General features: G+C 46.3%; 1 protein-coding gene and 1 long non-coding RNA gene across 7 annotated transcripts in view; one reads left to right on the forward strand and one right to left on the reverse strand.

The window, feature by feature from the left end:
- The window catches only part of UBN1 (ubinuclein 1), an 810,192-nt gene that overhangs the window by 195,564 nt on the left and 597,526 nt on the right, over window positions 1-17,102 (reverse strand). For all 6 annotated transcript variants that reach the window (XM_078662914.1, XM_078662913.1, XM_078662915.1 and 3 more), the window contains one exon: window positions 5,314-5,442. In XM_078662914.1, the coding sequence (XP_078519040.1) occupies window positions 5,314-5,442 (129 nt within the window). The remainder of the gene's footprint in view (window positions 1-5,313; window positions 5,443-17,102) is intronic.
- Window positions 1-17,102, forward strand: part of LOC144784250 (uncharacterized) — a 497,620-nt gene that overhangs the window by 192,479 nt on the left and 288,039 nt on the right. The gene's annotated exons all lie outside the window — the stretch shown is intronic.

A 17,102-nucleotide genomic window follows, 5' to 3' on the forward strand; every position in this document is an offset into this window, starting at 1 on the left:
ATACCCTCAGCCCACACACTCCCCGCAGTGCTCTGAGATGACGGCGCATTGAAGATACAGCTGTCCAATCCGGGTAATGCCAATAATGATCGTTTTTCCTTTGAGTCCTATAATAGCCTTCCAACAACCAGGGGTGAACGAGAAGCCTCGAATGACCAACGTCATGCTTTGAATTGGCCTGGTGGTATGTCAATTGTGAAGCCCTGTAAAGTGTGAGCAGAAACTGTAAAGGCAGCCTAATAAAGGGGTCTGAAAGTAGTTACATATTGCTAGGAATGCAGGCGCTAAAACAATTAAGGCTGCCTTATAAAACACAGCATTGGAAACACATTTTATCTTTAAAGATGTTAATACCTGGAAGAGATTTGCCAGCAGCGGCAGTGTCCATGTCTGGTGCTTCTTTGGCTTCCACATCATCATCAGAGGGTCGTTAGTAGCCTACAGGTTTCTGGGTATCCCAAACCATTTTTGAGCTGTTTTTCCTGGGAAATGGGTAACTGTTCTTACTTATTTATTTATTTAAGCGATTTATTGAGAGTGCAAATACCCTTGGGTGTCTTACCTTCCAAGGTTGCCCAAAAGAGGTACTCTTGCTGCTCTATATCCTGGTGAGCACTTTCGCCCTTGCTGGTTGCACTTTCAGACTTGCAAGCTTGTTTCCCCTACTGAGTCAGGTCTCCTAAGTCTGCTCGTCTGGAGGTTACTGACTTTCATACTCAAAAGTCTTTCTGGTGTTTCTATTGTGTGTTTGACTCCGGTTCATAGTATTCCATGTACAAATACTTCAGAAGCCTTTGTGTAATGCAGTCCCTTCTTCTGACATTGGCAGGAAAGCTCATTATGTTCAAACCGTATCACCGTGGTATGTAAAGCATCTGCATGTCTTCCTCCTGGCAAGGCTGACTCATCCTTTCAAGGCTGGTAGACAAGGTACCTTCACAATGGCTACTGATCACACCTGTCATTTCTGTGAGTGGCTCCTTACTTCAAGTTGTCAGCTCACTGCTTGGTCCTTGCTGATCTCACTCAAGTGATTGGAAATGGTGGTCCCCAGTTGCTCTGTCCATTTTGGTGCCCATGATTCAGCATTGCACTAGTGGACATCAATGGCATGGTTCTGTGCTTGGTTCTTGCAGGATTGCCAGGTTGCATTAGCTTACATAATGGCAGGATCCATGGCTTACACATGGTAGGATCAATGCCTGCTTATCTGCTGATCAGTCCCCTTTGGTCACTGGCTTTTGGTATTTTTTAAGAGGTTCCCATTAGCTGTATTGGTTGTTCTTAAAACAAAGGCATTCAGCGCAAGGTTGCATGCAGCTTTAAGTAGACCCCCGTGCTCCGTGGTAACTTCTCAAGAGATCTCCTTGCCTCTGCCCTGTCCTGCAGCTTCTGTGCCCCAAGACGTGCCCAGGTCAGAAGTGTCCCCACAGCAACCCTCCCGCGAACCCCCCAAAAAAGGCCACCATGCATGCATGTGCATGTAATTAGTCATCCTACAATAGATTTTGAAAAAGAAATTCCAAAACAATGGCAAAGCCACTTAGTCCTCTCTTTATGTCTCATGGATCAAATGATCTATCCCCTCCTGGCCAGGGACCTGTTCTGACCCCCAGCAGCTCTGCTATTGAGCCGCCGGCGCTGATCCTGCGTCACCTCTGCCAGTAGGTGTTCGAGGCCTGTGTCTGCCTCTCTGCTTGTGTCCGTTTTGTGCTATCCTTGTCTGTGTCTTGTTATTACTGTGTCCTGGTGTTGTTCTTGTGCTTTTTCAATTGTGCCTCTTTGCCTGTTTTTTTTCTCTTTCTCCATCTCCTGTCTTTCCTGTTGTCCTGTTGTGTCCTCCGTGCCCGGTTTTCCTGCCGCTGCAGTCCCAGCGGCCCCTCCCCCCTGACGATTTTCCCGTTGCCACCTTCCAGCTGCGCTTCCCTTCCCCTTCCATATTAATGGCGGCTGCGCGCCTCACCAAAGGCAAGCCCGTCTGCGTCTGTCCACAACCTGACCGCGACCAGCCAGGGACCCTGGATCTCCACCCACCCACCGCAATGACAGAGCTACCCTCCTCGCACTCAACTCCGGAAGGAACAACAACTGCCAGCTGTTCACGGCAAACGCCAGCCACGGCCAGTTCTCATGCCGTCACTGCGTCAGACCTTCACTGCCATCAGCACCACCATGGCCACCACCCCCACGTCGGATACCAACACCAAAAAATCCCTAGGGTGCATCCTCCTAAACGTGCGCTCCATGCACAGACACGCCATAGAGATGTGGGACCTCTCCGACACCGTCTCACCAGACATTGCCCTCTTCACAGAAACTTGGACCATCTCCACCTCCGACATCGCCACCGCCATCCCCGACAGATACAAGGTCCAGATAAAGGACCACCCCAACCACCCAGGAGGAGGACTAGCCATTGTACACAAGGGATCCCTCCGACTTACGACCTCCAGCTCGAGCGACAGCCCCGAACACTTCCACTTCCACTTCCAGATCCAGAACAGCCCCAGAATAACCCTAAGAGGCATCCTCGTCTACAGACCTCTTGGACCACGAACTGCGTTCACCATCGCCAACTTCATCGCGCCCCACGTCATCACCTCCACGGACTACATACTCATTGGAGACCTCAACTTCCACTTCAACATCATCAGCGACCCCCAACTCCGCCACCCTACTGGACAACCTTGCCAAACTCGGACTGAACCAACTCGTCACCACCCCCACCCACAAGGCAGGACTCACCCTCAACCCCATCTTCGGAAGAGGTAACAACACCCATTTCAGCCACACCACTCAACCCCCATGGACGGACCATCATTGCATACACTTCCACGTAGACAAACCCACGGCGCCCAAACCCGCATCCCGCGCTCCATGAAGAAACTGGATCAAAATCACGGAGGAGCAGCTCAACACCAGCCTCAACTGCAATGCCCCCGCCACCTTGACTGATGCCAACCTCGGAGCCAAAGAACTCCACAGATAGATCTCCAACTGAGCAGACCAGCTCACACCCCTACAAAACCCTGACAAACAACTCCCCAGCGAGGACACCTGGTTTACCGCTGACCTCCAAGAAACCAGACGCATCTGCAGACGTCTCGAGAAGAACAGGAGAAACAGCAACTCCTCGGAGGACTGCAACACCTACAAGAATGCCATTACAGAATCCCACAAATGCATCAGATCCACGAAAAGGACCTTATCCAGAACAACATCCTAGCCAACTCCAGCAACTCCAAGGAACTCTTCAGCATCATCCAGGAATTCACCAAACCCCCCAGCGAAATCACGGACATCACCCCATCCCAGGACATCTGCCACAAGCTCGGCTCCTACTTCCATCAGAAAGTCAAAGGCATCTATGACAACTTCAACGACTAGACACCTGACTCCAAAACCATTGCCCCATCCAGCAAAGCCAGCCAGCCCACCATCTCCTCCTAGAACCCAATCACCACCGAAGACACTGCATCGACCATGAAAGGCATCCACTCAGGAACCCTCATGGACCCCTGCCCCCGCACATTTTCCACAGAGCCGCCACCGCCATCACTCCTGAATTTACGACGCACAATCAACGCCACCTTCGAAATCGGCATCTTTTCAGATGAAAGGAAATGTGTAGAAGTTCAAAGCCCTCAGCAGATCCCACGGAAATCAAGAACTACCGACCCATCTCCCTCCCCTTTCGTGGCAATAGTCACAGAGAAGACCGTCAACATCCTGCTAACGAAATTCATCAACGAAAACTCCATCCTAGACCCCTTCCAATTCGGATTACGCAGCAACCACAGCACTGAGACCACTCTACTCGCACCATCGTCGACCAAGTACACACCTCAGCCCTGATCCGACTCGACTTATCTGCAGCCTTCAACACCATCTCCCACTGCTAGACTCCACGAAGCCGACATACAGGGGACCGCCCTCACTGGCTCCGCTCCTTCCTCACCAGCAGAACCCAAACAATCAGACTTCCACCGTTCCTCTCAGAAACCACAGAAATCAACTGTGGAGTACCCCAAGGATCATCGCTCAGCCCCACGCTCTTCAACAACTACATTGCCCCCCTCGCCTCCATCGTCAGACAGCACGGACTCAACATGGTACCCTACGCCAACGACACCCAGCTCATCCTCTCCCTCACCAAGGACCCAATCACCACCAGACTCAACTTCCAGGAATGAATGAAGGATGTCGTATCCTGGAAAACCAGCAGCTGCCTGCAGCTCAACTTGTAGAAGACAGAGGTCCTTGTCCTCGTATCCTCCCCCTCTGCATGGGTCAACACCTGGTGGACTGGACTACGGAAACGCCCTCTATGCCGGGATCAACAAATCTCTTCTCCGCAAACTTCAGACTATATGGAACACCGCAGCCAGACTCGCCCTCTGCACCCATCGACACGAACACATCACCCAGCACCTGCGTAAACTCCACTGGCTCCCCGTTGAGAAAAGAGTAACCGTCAAGATACTCACCCACGCCTACAAATGCCTCCACAACACCAGACCCCTATATCGCAACAACAGAATCTTCTTCCACGTACCCAAGAGGAACCTCCGATCTGCCGGCCTCGCCGAACCACCGTGCATCCGCAGAGCAAGAATGGGGTAATAACCTTCTCCTAAATCGTGGCCAAGACCAGGAACGAGCTGCCGATCAACATCAGACGCGCCCCCACCCTGCACATCTTCAGGAAGACCCTCATGACCTGGCTCTTTGACTGACCGGAGCTGCTACCCCCCACGCCTACCACCCCCAGCGCCTTGAGACACTCGGGGTGAGTAGCTCGCTTTAAACTTCCCTGCTGATTGAGTGATTGAGTAATCTTTGGCAGATACTCCTGAAATATCTTATCTTTATATAACACAAAGCTACTAACTAGGAAGCACATTAGAGCTATAGGTGTGTTTATAATCTCCTTCCCCTCATTATCACTGTGGCAAATTTGTGATGGAGTTTCTTATGCTTTTTGCAAACTCAGTCACAAGATGGCTGCTTTGTATGCATCTGGGAACAAGAGAAACAATACATTGGCAATGCCAATAGGTCAACAGCAAGTAGCAAAAGCATGACCATCTGACTTTGCCAATGCTTGTTTTAATTAATAAGGTCTTTCGGTCTCTTCCCTTTTGATTAAGAAGGAAGGGTTAAATAAGAAAACACAGCACGTCTGAATAGAGTGGTGAAAGGAATGTATGTCATTGCCGACATCGCATTTTCCGAATTCCATGCTCACCACTTACACTTTTCAAAACCACATCAATGAGAAACATTCTTCTTTGCCCCATTCCCTTCACATACCTTATTTCCTCGTTCCACTGGAACTTTTTGCGTGGGCTAATAACTCTCTTTACATCTTTATTATCATCGTCCTCATTTTCAGAGCACATTCTATCTGTTGGGTCTTTTTCCTTCTCCTCCTCCAGTATCCTGATGGACCAGAAAAAACAAAGACTAAGTAGTTCGAAGTGACAAGGCAACTCGCAAGTTCATCAGTGCAGCTGCTAGTTACATAATGCATGGGCTAAAATGGTCAAGGTTTTACTTTCAAGTGATGTAGTTGATCCTCATGTCATTGTTAGATGGGGGACAGCTTCTTGAAACATGCTTGTAGAAGCAAATGTGGGAAAAACGTAGTAAGCTGTTGACTTTCAAGAACAATTTGAATTAGCAGGGATTACATCATGAATGGTAGTTTGATAAAGGCTGCTCGGTGTGTGGGGTGGTATCTGATGAAGTTGAAGTTGGGGAAATTTGTAGAGCACACGTATACCAAAAAGGTTTCATGGCGCTGGGGTGGTATCTGATGCACGGTTAAGTAAGGATTATGTATTTAGATGCAGGTAGACAGGAATGCCTGTCATATGAGGCACACAAACCGGAAGAAGGGTTATGTTTTCTTAGGATGGATAAAAATGAAGGCTGTGTTTTTTGGTGCAGCTGCCATGGAAAAGAGTGATGATTGCTTCAAGAACAGATGGCAATAGGGCTTTATGTACAGAAAGGATGCCATGTTGGTGAATACTCTAGGAAAGGTTGAGGTATCTTCTGGGGCTGTAGGAAATGTCGCTAAAGAGAAAATGCTTTATTTAATGTCTCTAAAAGGCCGTAACCGCCACACAGTAAAGTAGGTGACACTGCTTTTCAATCAAGTAATAGGGTGTGCAACTGCAAAAGAATCAAGCTGCACATGCAAATCGGTACTTACCTGTGACCGCTGTTTTTCACTTGCAAACCACTGAACCTTTGCTTGGAGTGGAGGTAGAAATTATAAAGACCACAAAACATATATGTACACGCAGAAACGGGCTACACAATCACGAAAAATAATAGAACCCGAGGGTGGAAGTTCTTTCAAGAGCATTAGGACCTTGTGGGATGAGTAATTCTAGATATACCCAGGATCGACATTCAAACCAAACTTTGAGGATTGCATTTCACGTTTGGAGCCCAAACCGAAGCCAGTGTCAAAGCAGTAACGAGTTATAGAGCAATTAATTAAAATCATTAACAAAAACCCTAGATTTACAAAAATCAGGTTTATAAGGTGTTGTATCTGGACCTCATCATAAGAACCTAAAAATATATTGGGTACACTACCATAACTTAAGCTAAACCCTTACCGACTCGAACCAAGCAACAATCCATCCATAAGTATCCCTTTATATGATCAGCTCTTGTTAAAAAGCGTCAAATGAGCTATTTAACTATTTGCTGTTGAGGTCAATGAACCAATTCACATAATGTTAATAACAAAAACCAGCTTCTAAACAAAGTCATGTGCCCAATAATTTACACGTCATTTTCTATACAAAATATGAGAGCAGAGCAATGTACATACATTTGACCCGTTTTCCAATTCCCTGCACATTGGCCAATTCAGAACGGGGGCTCAAGATGAAAATATTCTTGCCCTGTTGAGCAAGGCTTTTTAGAGCTACCTACGCTCGTTATGTAGATCCATATTACTGCAATCACATGACACAGGATCTCCTTTCCAGAATCACAGAAATGAAATCCCGGCAATGGGGACAACACATACAATTGGCCAGTGGGACATAAAGATATTCTAAAAGCCCCCACAGAAATGAATTAGGAACGTTTTCAAGTGCGAAGCCAAAATAATCTCCCTCAAACGATCTTGATTTTAGTCTATCTCCAACCAAAGCCTTGAATGCCACAAAAGACAAAACACACTCCCAGCTTTAATTCTACCTGAGCATTGTACAAACTAAGGTATCACGGGTTATCGTTGATTTGACGTTTAGAAATGGGGTTTTGGTTTGAAGTCTGACAGAACCCACAACTTAAATGTCCTTACAGTGTCTTCCCTCAGTTTAAACCAGACCTTAACAAAGTGAGCTTGTTGATCAAAAGTTAGCTGAACCAGGCTGAAATTTCAACCATATATCTGGGGCTCCATATTGAATTTCGAAAAGCAAATCGGCCTTCTGAATATTGAGCGTTCAGTTCAAACTAACCACTTTGACAACCTGCCTGGAAAGGCACAATAACCACAACGTAAGTTTGGCATCAATTTTACTTTTATAAAATTCAGAATTAAAATTAGCGAAATAGCCAGGAGTTGTAAATGCAGATATCTAAAAACAAACTTCAGGGAAGTGGTTCTGGGTTTCAAAAAGGTCGTAAGGCATGTTTGACTACCTTGCTTATCCATTCAAAGACAAGGACAGTTGTTTGAGGAGGATAGTTTCACTTCTACCTTACTTAGGGGTAAAACATCTATTTTTAAATCTCTGCTAAGATTTCAGCTCTGGTGACAAGACCTAGTGCTTCCAAAACATAACATACTTAGAGCAGGCTTTGGGTCAGCCAAAACCTTATCTTGTGTTTGATTTAATAAAATGTAGTAAACCACTGGGTAAACTACTGAGAGGAACAACTGACTTAAATTGGGTAACGCATTTTCAGGTAGAGACTCTATCTAACCTAAGATTACTCACTTTAGACCGGCATCAGACAGTATACGGAAAATCTTCAGCAGTACCTCTGCGCCGTTAGGTGGTGTCGTCGACTCTGCACCAACCTCATCCGCTTCAGGTGTGACATACATGGTGCCTACATAGGTTTCAGTCAAGACTATTCCATGCCAAAAATGCAAAGTCATGTCAGGATGCTTCTTAGCAGTGGGCAAAATCTAGTGGGATCTTCAGGTGAAGATTCAAGTTTACAAAACGGGGAGGATGGGAGGGTCGGTGAGGAATCTGCAGTTAGACAGAGTCTCTACAAGAAACAGCGCTACCAAAGGAAAGTAAGTAACATTTGCTTCTGATGGAGACCTATAACTGCAAATTTCTCACCTTAGATACCAAAGCAGTGCCCTTCTGGAGGTGGATCTCTGAACTAGCTCAAACTGGGATATCCTGAAGGACCGAACGGGCAAAATGCAGGTCACAACGAACTTGACTGTCCAGGCAATAGTGTTTTGTGAAAGTGGAGCAAGGATACTCAAAGCACAGCTCGGGTGCCGCATGCAGCACTCCTGGCCTTTAGATGCGGACCCCTAGTGAACGGTAGTACTGGACTGCTGTTTACTAGAGAGAGCACAAACATTTAGAAAGCTCCTAAATGGCCAAGTGTTTTTTTACAGGTAAATTAAAGTAACAGTAAAGAAGGTGTACTGTACCACTTATCTTAAGGAACAACTTCATTTTTAAAGACATTTTGCACGCATCATGTGAAAAATATGAGAAACTCTCTTCAAAATTATATTTCATTAGAATGTATAAGTTCTTCACCTTAGTACATACAATTAAATCACTGCACTGAGAGGCATTTATTAGAAGGGATACTTTTCAAAAATGAACTTAGAATATTCATGCCGCCCCATCCGGACAACAATGCCATTCGTGAACCAAAAGGTAAGTCATTTGTCAGATGCACCCTCTGTGTGACCTGTTATTATTATAATTAGAATAACAGTAATGTATTAAATCAAACACAAGAGAAGGTTCTCTACAGCACACATACTGAGCTCATGTATTTCAAGGTGCCCTTATATGTGGCACTCGAGAAAAAGGGGCACAGTGAAATAAATAAAATTGTCTGGGATCACACAATTTGGTCAAGTGAGGATGCCGGCATTAATCCAAGGTTTTCTGATTCATATTGTGCATTTCACCCACTACATGAGTATCTCTTTCCCTCTCGCTGTTCACACCAAAAGTGAATACTTTGTCTTTAATTCTTGGCGCATGAGGTTAGAGCATAGGTAGCAGACAGAAGCCACTTGAAGGCTGTTTGTTGTTCACACCATGTTCATGCTTCGCTTCCCCCACGCCCATCTTACACCACCCCCAATTCTCACCTTGCTACCTTGATGGCATCAATGCCTCGGACATGCCACAGATCATACTTTTTTGCCCCCTGGAAAATGTTTGCGAAAACCCATTGTGTGGAGTGGTGCCCAAGTTGCTCCATGCGCTAACTCAGTGGTAGAAGCATTGGCCCCAGGGGAATGAGCCTGTAAGCCCTCAGGGAGCTGCTTCTTAGCTAGTGCATAGAAGATTTTAGTGCAAAGTACAACCCATCGAGAGTTAGTGCGTTTCTCCAGCGCCTTGCCTTTTTTGCTCCAGCAAGCCCAATGAAAAGATGATCATCCACCACTGTTTTTTGGTGTGATCAGGGTAAAAGGACAATGCTCTTTTTGGATCCAGAGAATGGAGTCTCTCCTCTTCTTTGGAAGGATGAGGGGGAGTGAAAAATGTCAGCAATATATTCTGGCTGACATAAAAGGGAGTCACAACCTTCTGCAGAAAGGAGGGGAGTGTCAGAAGAACCAGAATGTTCTGGGTAAACGATGACATATGGAGGGTTAACTGAAAGAGCTTGAATCTAACTGATCCTCCTGTCATTGTTATAACCATTAAGAAGACTGTCCTGATCCCCAAGCGGCAGAAGGTCCAACAGAGATCTGGCCATCCTTACAGCAAAACAAGCCATCATAATGCGCTGGAAATCTGCTTCCCCCCCACACCACTCTCTTGGCAGTCTGAAACGATCTGATGGAGCACTGCAGAAAGCGCGACTATTAGACAAGAAGAGATCCGAGGGCTGCGTAAGGTCCCTATTTCCATGGAATGGGATCAAATGCTCAAAACATTTAAGGCCATAGACACACTAACCCCCCTAACATCACAAGTCAGGCCTGTGTCACCCCCATCTCCCATACCTCCAGTAATCGAACTGGCAGATACACAGTAGAGTGCCGTATTACTTCACGTCCTTAATCACCTTTTGACCTATGCCCATAGATGTACTGTATTTGTTCTGCTTTTATTGTTTACGCACAAACTTTAGCCATGTCATTCAATAAGCTAGTGGCCCAGAGGACTGGGGGAGGGGGGCCGTCATACGTTCTGTATTAGTAGAGTATACTGTGGTTCATTAGATAATCACGATTTTGTCACTAATAGAATTTCTCTTTGCATTGGAGAGCCAGTGTTTTATTGTTCTGCTGCTCCATGGACCGACTGTCACTGTATTGATTATGCTATCATACACACTCCGGACTGAATAATTGTATCCATGACTATTACTTTGCATTACCTTGTTGTCAAATGGAGGGATGTGTACTATGATGATTTTAAAAACTCAATAAAATTACGTTTAAAAAAAAAGCAGACTGTCCTAATAGAGTTCTTAAATGCCATGCAGTAGGTCAAATGGCGAAAACGAGATGAATCAAAAAAAATTACGGTCTCATTGGGGTGTAACAAAAGGGTTAGGAGGAAACATATTTTTAAGTAATTTAGGGAACATGTCAACACGGGTGACTTGAATCGGTAGGGCTGATATGACAACCGCAACAAAGATGAAATGGCAGAAAGGTACCCCTTAACAGTGCCCAGATCAAGGCTGTGCTGGGATAACAACAGGACACAGAACAGTAGGTCCGTCAGAGGCAGAAAGTGGTTTAACTTGTTGTGAGGAATACCAAGCCAATAATTTATCCCAGCCGCAGGCATATATCGTTTTTATTGAGGGATGCTTGGTTGCCAGAATGTGAAGAGTGCACTGGTTTGGGTGCAAGACCCTGCCCTGCTGCTGCTCCTGAAGAGGCGGCCTGATTGGAGGACAGATACTCATGCCCAGGAGTTCTGGACACCAGACTCTTCATGCCTATTCCGGAGCCACTGGGATGACTTGAGCCTGGTTGGTCCTTATCTTCTTGAGAACTTTGGGCAAAAGAGATATTGCCAGGAAGGAATACAGTCCAAAGTTTCATTCTACGTGAAATACACTTCTGAGCGAGGTTTATGTGGAGCCTTGTCTCCGCCAGAGACCAGAGTCGTCTCATCAAATTCTTACCCATGTGGCCATCTTATTCCAGAAGTGATGCATCGATCAACACCGTCAATTCTGGGTCATAAAGGGAATGGGGTCTGCTGTGATCTAATCGTGGATGTTTTGTAGTCTCCTCTGAAATCTGGACCAGATTGGAGAGACTCCACTGGTGCTGTGCCACTGGGACTTCAGATCCCACTGCAGAGCCTTCATATGCCATCTGGCATGTTTCACCAGCAAGATGCAGAAGGCCATCAGAACCAATAGCCTCAGAGTCAGTGTCATCGAGATCCAGGACTAGACTCTCCGCTCCACGTACTGCACCGTGTCCAGAATAGCTCAGATGAAAAAGAGCATGGGAGAAAGAGTCAGGTGTGACTTTGGTACATTGATAGTGAACCCCAGAGAAGGCTGGAGATTTGCCATAGTCTGGAGGAGGCTGACGACTGCCTGTGGTAAGCCTACCTTCAGCAGCCAGTTGTCTCAGCAGGGGAAGACAGAAACCGCTGACCTACGAAGATGTGCTGCAACCATCGCCAACACTTACATGAACATCGGAGGGGCGGCAGAGAGGCCAAAGGGGAGCAGAGCAAACTGAAAACGCTCCTGGCCAACTGTGAACCACAGGTAACGCCTGTGGGCCTGCAGGACAGGGATGTGGAACTACCTTCTGGGAGGTCTAGCACTACCACCCACATCTCTAGGATCCAGACCAGACAGAACCTGGGCCTGGTTGAACATTTTGTATCTTTCCTGTCGTAGGAAAGTACTGGTTTAGAGGGCGAGAGCTAGGAAAGGGCTGAGGCCCCTCTCTTTTTTCAGGACCAGAAAGAAGCCGGAATAGCAACCACACTCTACTTCTGATGCTGATACCCTCTCAATGGCTCCTTTGGCCAAAAGAGCCTGCACTTCTTGATGCAGCAAGCAGAGGTGGTCCTCTGTCAGCCATTCTGGGGACAGAGGCAAGGCTGATGAGGTTTCCAGAAATGGAAGGACATAATCCCATTTTATGATTTGAAGTATCCACTTGTCGGAGGTCGGATCCTGCTGCCAACAGGGTATGTGTGCTGGGTCGAAAGCATGCTAAAGGGGCTTTGAGGTTGTGGCAGTCAGGGGGCAGGGTACTGGACAGCCACTGGCTTTGGGTCCCAAATCCTTTCGGGGGCACCATTTCAATAGCCTCGAAAAAAAAGGCTGGGAAGCCTGCTGGCCCTGCAGGGTGGGCTGGGGATGTAACTGGGAGGCTACCGTAACCACGAACGGTGAAATGAGAAACATAGTTGGCTTGAAGTCAAGGAAAGGCCCAACAACCTGCCAGTGACCCGACTCTCCTTGAAGTGCATGAGAACTTTATTGGATTTGTGGCCCAACAGGTGGGCGCCGTCGAAAGGCATATCCATCAGGGATGATTGGACATCCCCTGAGAAGCCAGTAAACCCAAGCCATGTGTCGCAGTGAAGTATAACCATGACAGCAATGGCTCTGCTCAATGAGATAGGACCAGGAAACAATGGCTTGTTAAGCACAGCAAAGGATGCACTGGTAAATGCGGGTCCAAATGTGCACCTGGTTAAAACAGATTGGATGAAGATCTTGAATTACAAACAGAATAAGGGTGAGATGCCTACAGAATAAAGAGGCATACTTAAGGATGTATTTCCGAGCTACTTGAGCATAGCCTGTCTGACAGAGATGGCTCTGGAAGCGATAGGTGCTGCTTTTGTGCAGGGACTGTTACATAATGTGAGAAGTCAGTGGATGACAATAGGTACTGGAAGGCAAACTAAGAAGTTAGCAGAGTTACGGACATTTGCAAACAATTGTGTGGCTCTCAGGAATAAAACAAAGCAAAGGTTGAATAGAAACAAATGTCTGAAACAAAATATGCTGAATACAGTGAAGGAAAGAGAGAGGGGAGCCCCACAAATGGGGACAAACTTGAGTGGAAGAAACAGTTAAGGTGGAGCGAGAAGGGGCAACAAAGCGGCAAATGAAAGTACACTGGAACTGGAAGACCATGTTTTGCTTGTGGTCACCTGGGGCCTTGGAAAAGGGATTGCCTAAATGCTGTGTCAAATGTGCTGGGTTTTCTGACCCACCGGATTTTCATCAAGTTATGCAAAATCCTTATCCTGAGTTTTAGGACTACCAGAGAGATTCCGACTATGTTATGCATACTCTAAACCTGGTAGATAAAAAAGTCCCCATGTAGTATGATTCATAAATGGTAAACACCATTTGCCTTACTGACACAAGTGCTAGCCGTTCCACTCTTAAAAAAAGAGTTTCCCTCATTACCTCGCTCTGGCTTGTCCATAGACACAGTCAATATTTATAACCTGGGAGTTCCTCATTACTTCTCTGACCTGGTTTCCATCTCCCTCTGACCCATCCGACATAATCATTCCTTCTTACTGTCATACTGTCATGGGTTCCCGTTAGGCCTGGAGAGAAACACTACCATTTTAAATATATACAGGGGTCTTTCCTAACATTGCCTTCACTTCTTCACAATGACTTCTGAAACACATTTGAATTTGTGACAGTCTGGATTAGTTTCTTGGAAACTATACTTGCTTACAGAATCAACTTCGCAAGATCACTTTCATGTTACCTTGAACCCATGTACAAGATTTATACATATGTTGCGCAAAAGATTTCGGACATATGGTGACATAGCTATCTATAACACAAAAACAATGGTAGCCTGATCAAGATCTCGGCCCAAGAGAAGGATGCCTTTTGTTATAAATAAACATCAGTTTCTGGGTGAGGGCAGAGGAGCGTTTTGCTGTTATTGCCAAGGTCTCTACATACTGATGTTTCGGGCCAGCAGCCTGCTGACATCTGTGCAAGGAGTGTCTAGCTTGTGACAACTACGGGGACCTACATTCTTTCCATTCAGGCAACAGGGGTTGGATAATCCAGTACAGGGATTCTTGGTAGAACACACACGCCCTAGACACTTAGGTTAGGGGACGCCTAGTAGGAGAATGCCAGATTTCTATATTGTTTCATATACTTGCATATATACATTCTTTTAGCATGATGGTGGAACTTTTTATTCAGTTCACTGTCCTAGTACTTCTAATAAGTTTTATTTACTTCTCGCTATTGATCATTACAGCACATATATTTATACAAGAAGATGTTGGTTCAATGAAATTGAAAACGTCCCACTGTGTATTGCTTATATATTTCTCTGAGAGGAAGAGAGCATGAGTGACTGAGCAAAAGCGCTCTAGATATGCTGCCACAATGCCTAGAGGATCACGGTTGCTATATTCACTGGTTGCCAGACCATTTGCTACCCTCCTAGATTTAGAGGTACTTATGGTGGCAGTGTGAGCGAGCTGGCCTATAGGTCGGCATATCCTGATTGGATACATGGAATCAATCTGGCACCATCCCAACAGTTAAACTGTTCACAAACATGCAGTTCCTACTGAAGGGTGAAAACTATTACCTCAGCAGCTAATTTGTTGGCGCATGATATCTTAAGTGAATTAAATTGTACAGTGTTTGGCAACCCTGAAGAAGTTTACCTTAATATGGCACAGCAGCACAAGAATGGGATATTAACCCTTCTCCTGAAGAACATGAATTATTCACCTACTGTGAGTAATAATTCGATGTCTCCAGAATTAACGGATTTGTTTTCCCACGTACCGTTCACAGTGTGGTCCACAGAGGCCAATGAAGTGGGGTTCACAGCCTCAAAATCAAGAGCCTGCGAAAATCAAGGTTGAACCGCAAAAAAGCTACCTCCGGCATGGATTTGTCCTGTAAAAGTGGATTTGATCAAACAAGGGGTTTTCGTTCCTTTTATCAGCATGTATTATACCCTAATTTTGTCCATGAAAAATGCAGGGAAGGCCAAAATATACAAGTTTGTACAAGATTTGTGAGCCATAAATAATGTGGTTATCCCTGCGATACCCAACCCTGCCACCATCTTTCAAGCATCCACACACCCTCCAAAAGGTTCACCATAGGTGACCTCTCTCTGCTTTTTATTTAATCCTCATACACAAAGAGTCAGTTCCTTTTTACATTCTCATTCAGAGGGTTTCAACTTTCGTGGCAGAGGTTTCAACAAGGATTATAAGGCCAGATGTAGGTGAAATAGATTTACCGATTTTAAATTACCGAATTTTACCGATTCGGTAATTAAAAATCGGTAAATCTATGGGGTCGACATGTAGGTATTCCAGATGTGCTGGAATACCGAATCGGATGATTTCGGTATTTACCGATTCGGTAAATACCGAATCGGTAATGCCCATTCATTCCTATGGGCTATGAAGCCCATAGGAATGAATGGGCATTACCGATTCGGTATTTACCGAATCGGTAAATACCGATTTCCACAAGGGTGCAGGGGGTGTCACTTTGACACCCTCTGGCACCCCCAAAACAGGCTCGGGTGCCATGTGGCAGGCATACATGCCCTAAGGGCAGGTCTGCCTGTCACATGGCATAGGTGTGCATGCACACATGTGCATGCACACCGGAATCGGTATTTTACCATCAAATTTATTTGATGGTAAAATACCGATTTGGTAAGGCTCCTGGGACTCTGAAGAGTCCCACCTACATATGGATGGCTCAGATTCGGTAAATTTACCAATTTTTTATTTTACCGAATCGGAAAAATTACCGAATCGGTAATTTTACCGATTCGGTAAAATAAAGCCCCCTACATGCCAATCACCTATTTACCGATCGGTAACGGCCGAAAATACCGATTTTCGGCCGTTACCGACCGACCTACATCGGGCCCCAAGTGCATTGCCTACCAATATGCTCACAACCAGGTGTCAAGCAATACCTGGTTCAGGATGGCCAGGCCGTCCTCTGGAAGCATGGGGAGAAGCTGAACAACCGAATCCCAGATGTTATGGGCGTATCGGCCCAAGAGACATGTGGTGTTGACCAACCACAATGCCAAACTAGTGGAAGAGAAGATCCTCTTCTGAAAGTATTAAGCCTCTTGAATTCCCTATTAGTTGGGGTGGTAGGGACCGCTCTTAGGTTCATCCTGCCTGTCAAGGCCTGCACCACCAGGCTCTCAGGAGAGGGATGCTAAAATATGAAGGTTGGGTCGCCGGGGGCATGGAGATAGTGTGGCGCAATCATTCTGTGCAGGGGAGCTCCCATGCAGGGTTTGGCCCATGCCCCAGGAGAACGTCAATACAGGCCTCTTTAAAGGGGAGCAAGGGGGTTGCAGAGCTCAACCTCACTTGAAGCACATCTGTCAAGACGTTTGTCTTGATCTCGACAGATGATAGCTGCAGGTCAAGAACCTCCGCCATCCTGCTCATCATGGTCAGAAATGATGTGCCTGCTCCCGTTGCAGGACCATAGAGGAGAAACCAGTACAGTGTCTGGAGAGGTGTCCAGACCACTGGCATCACCCAGCTCCTCAAACCAGTTTTCCTCCTGGTAGGAGTCATCCTTTAGGAGGCAGTAACCCTCTATGTCATCCGCTCCTACAGGAACAGAGGGCCTGTCTAGAGGTGGGAATTCTGGGGTTGGTTAAGATCCATGCTGTGGCGTTGAAGCGTTGCAGTCTGGGAGTGGGAGAGAATAGGTTCCTCTATGAGCAATGCCAGTGACGGTGTCAGTTGAACTGGTACCAGAAAGGGTGGAGTCACCGGAGTCTGCGTCAGTCCAGATCCAGGGGCAAATTGAGAGGGCCCAGCTGGTGTTGAGGACGAACCCGCTGACGGTAACCCAGCAAAGGCATCTCTCAGCTCCATGGGGCCCAAGGGTGACCAGAG

The sequence above is a fragment of the Lissotriton helveticus genome, chromosome 10 (assembly GCF_964261635.1).
Source record: "Lissotriton helveticus chromosome 10, aLisHel1.1, whole genome shotgun sequence".
NCBI classification, from domain to species: Eukaryota; Metazoa; Chordata; class Amphibia; order Caudata; family Salamandridae; genus Lissotriton; species Lissotriton helveticus.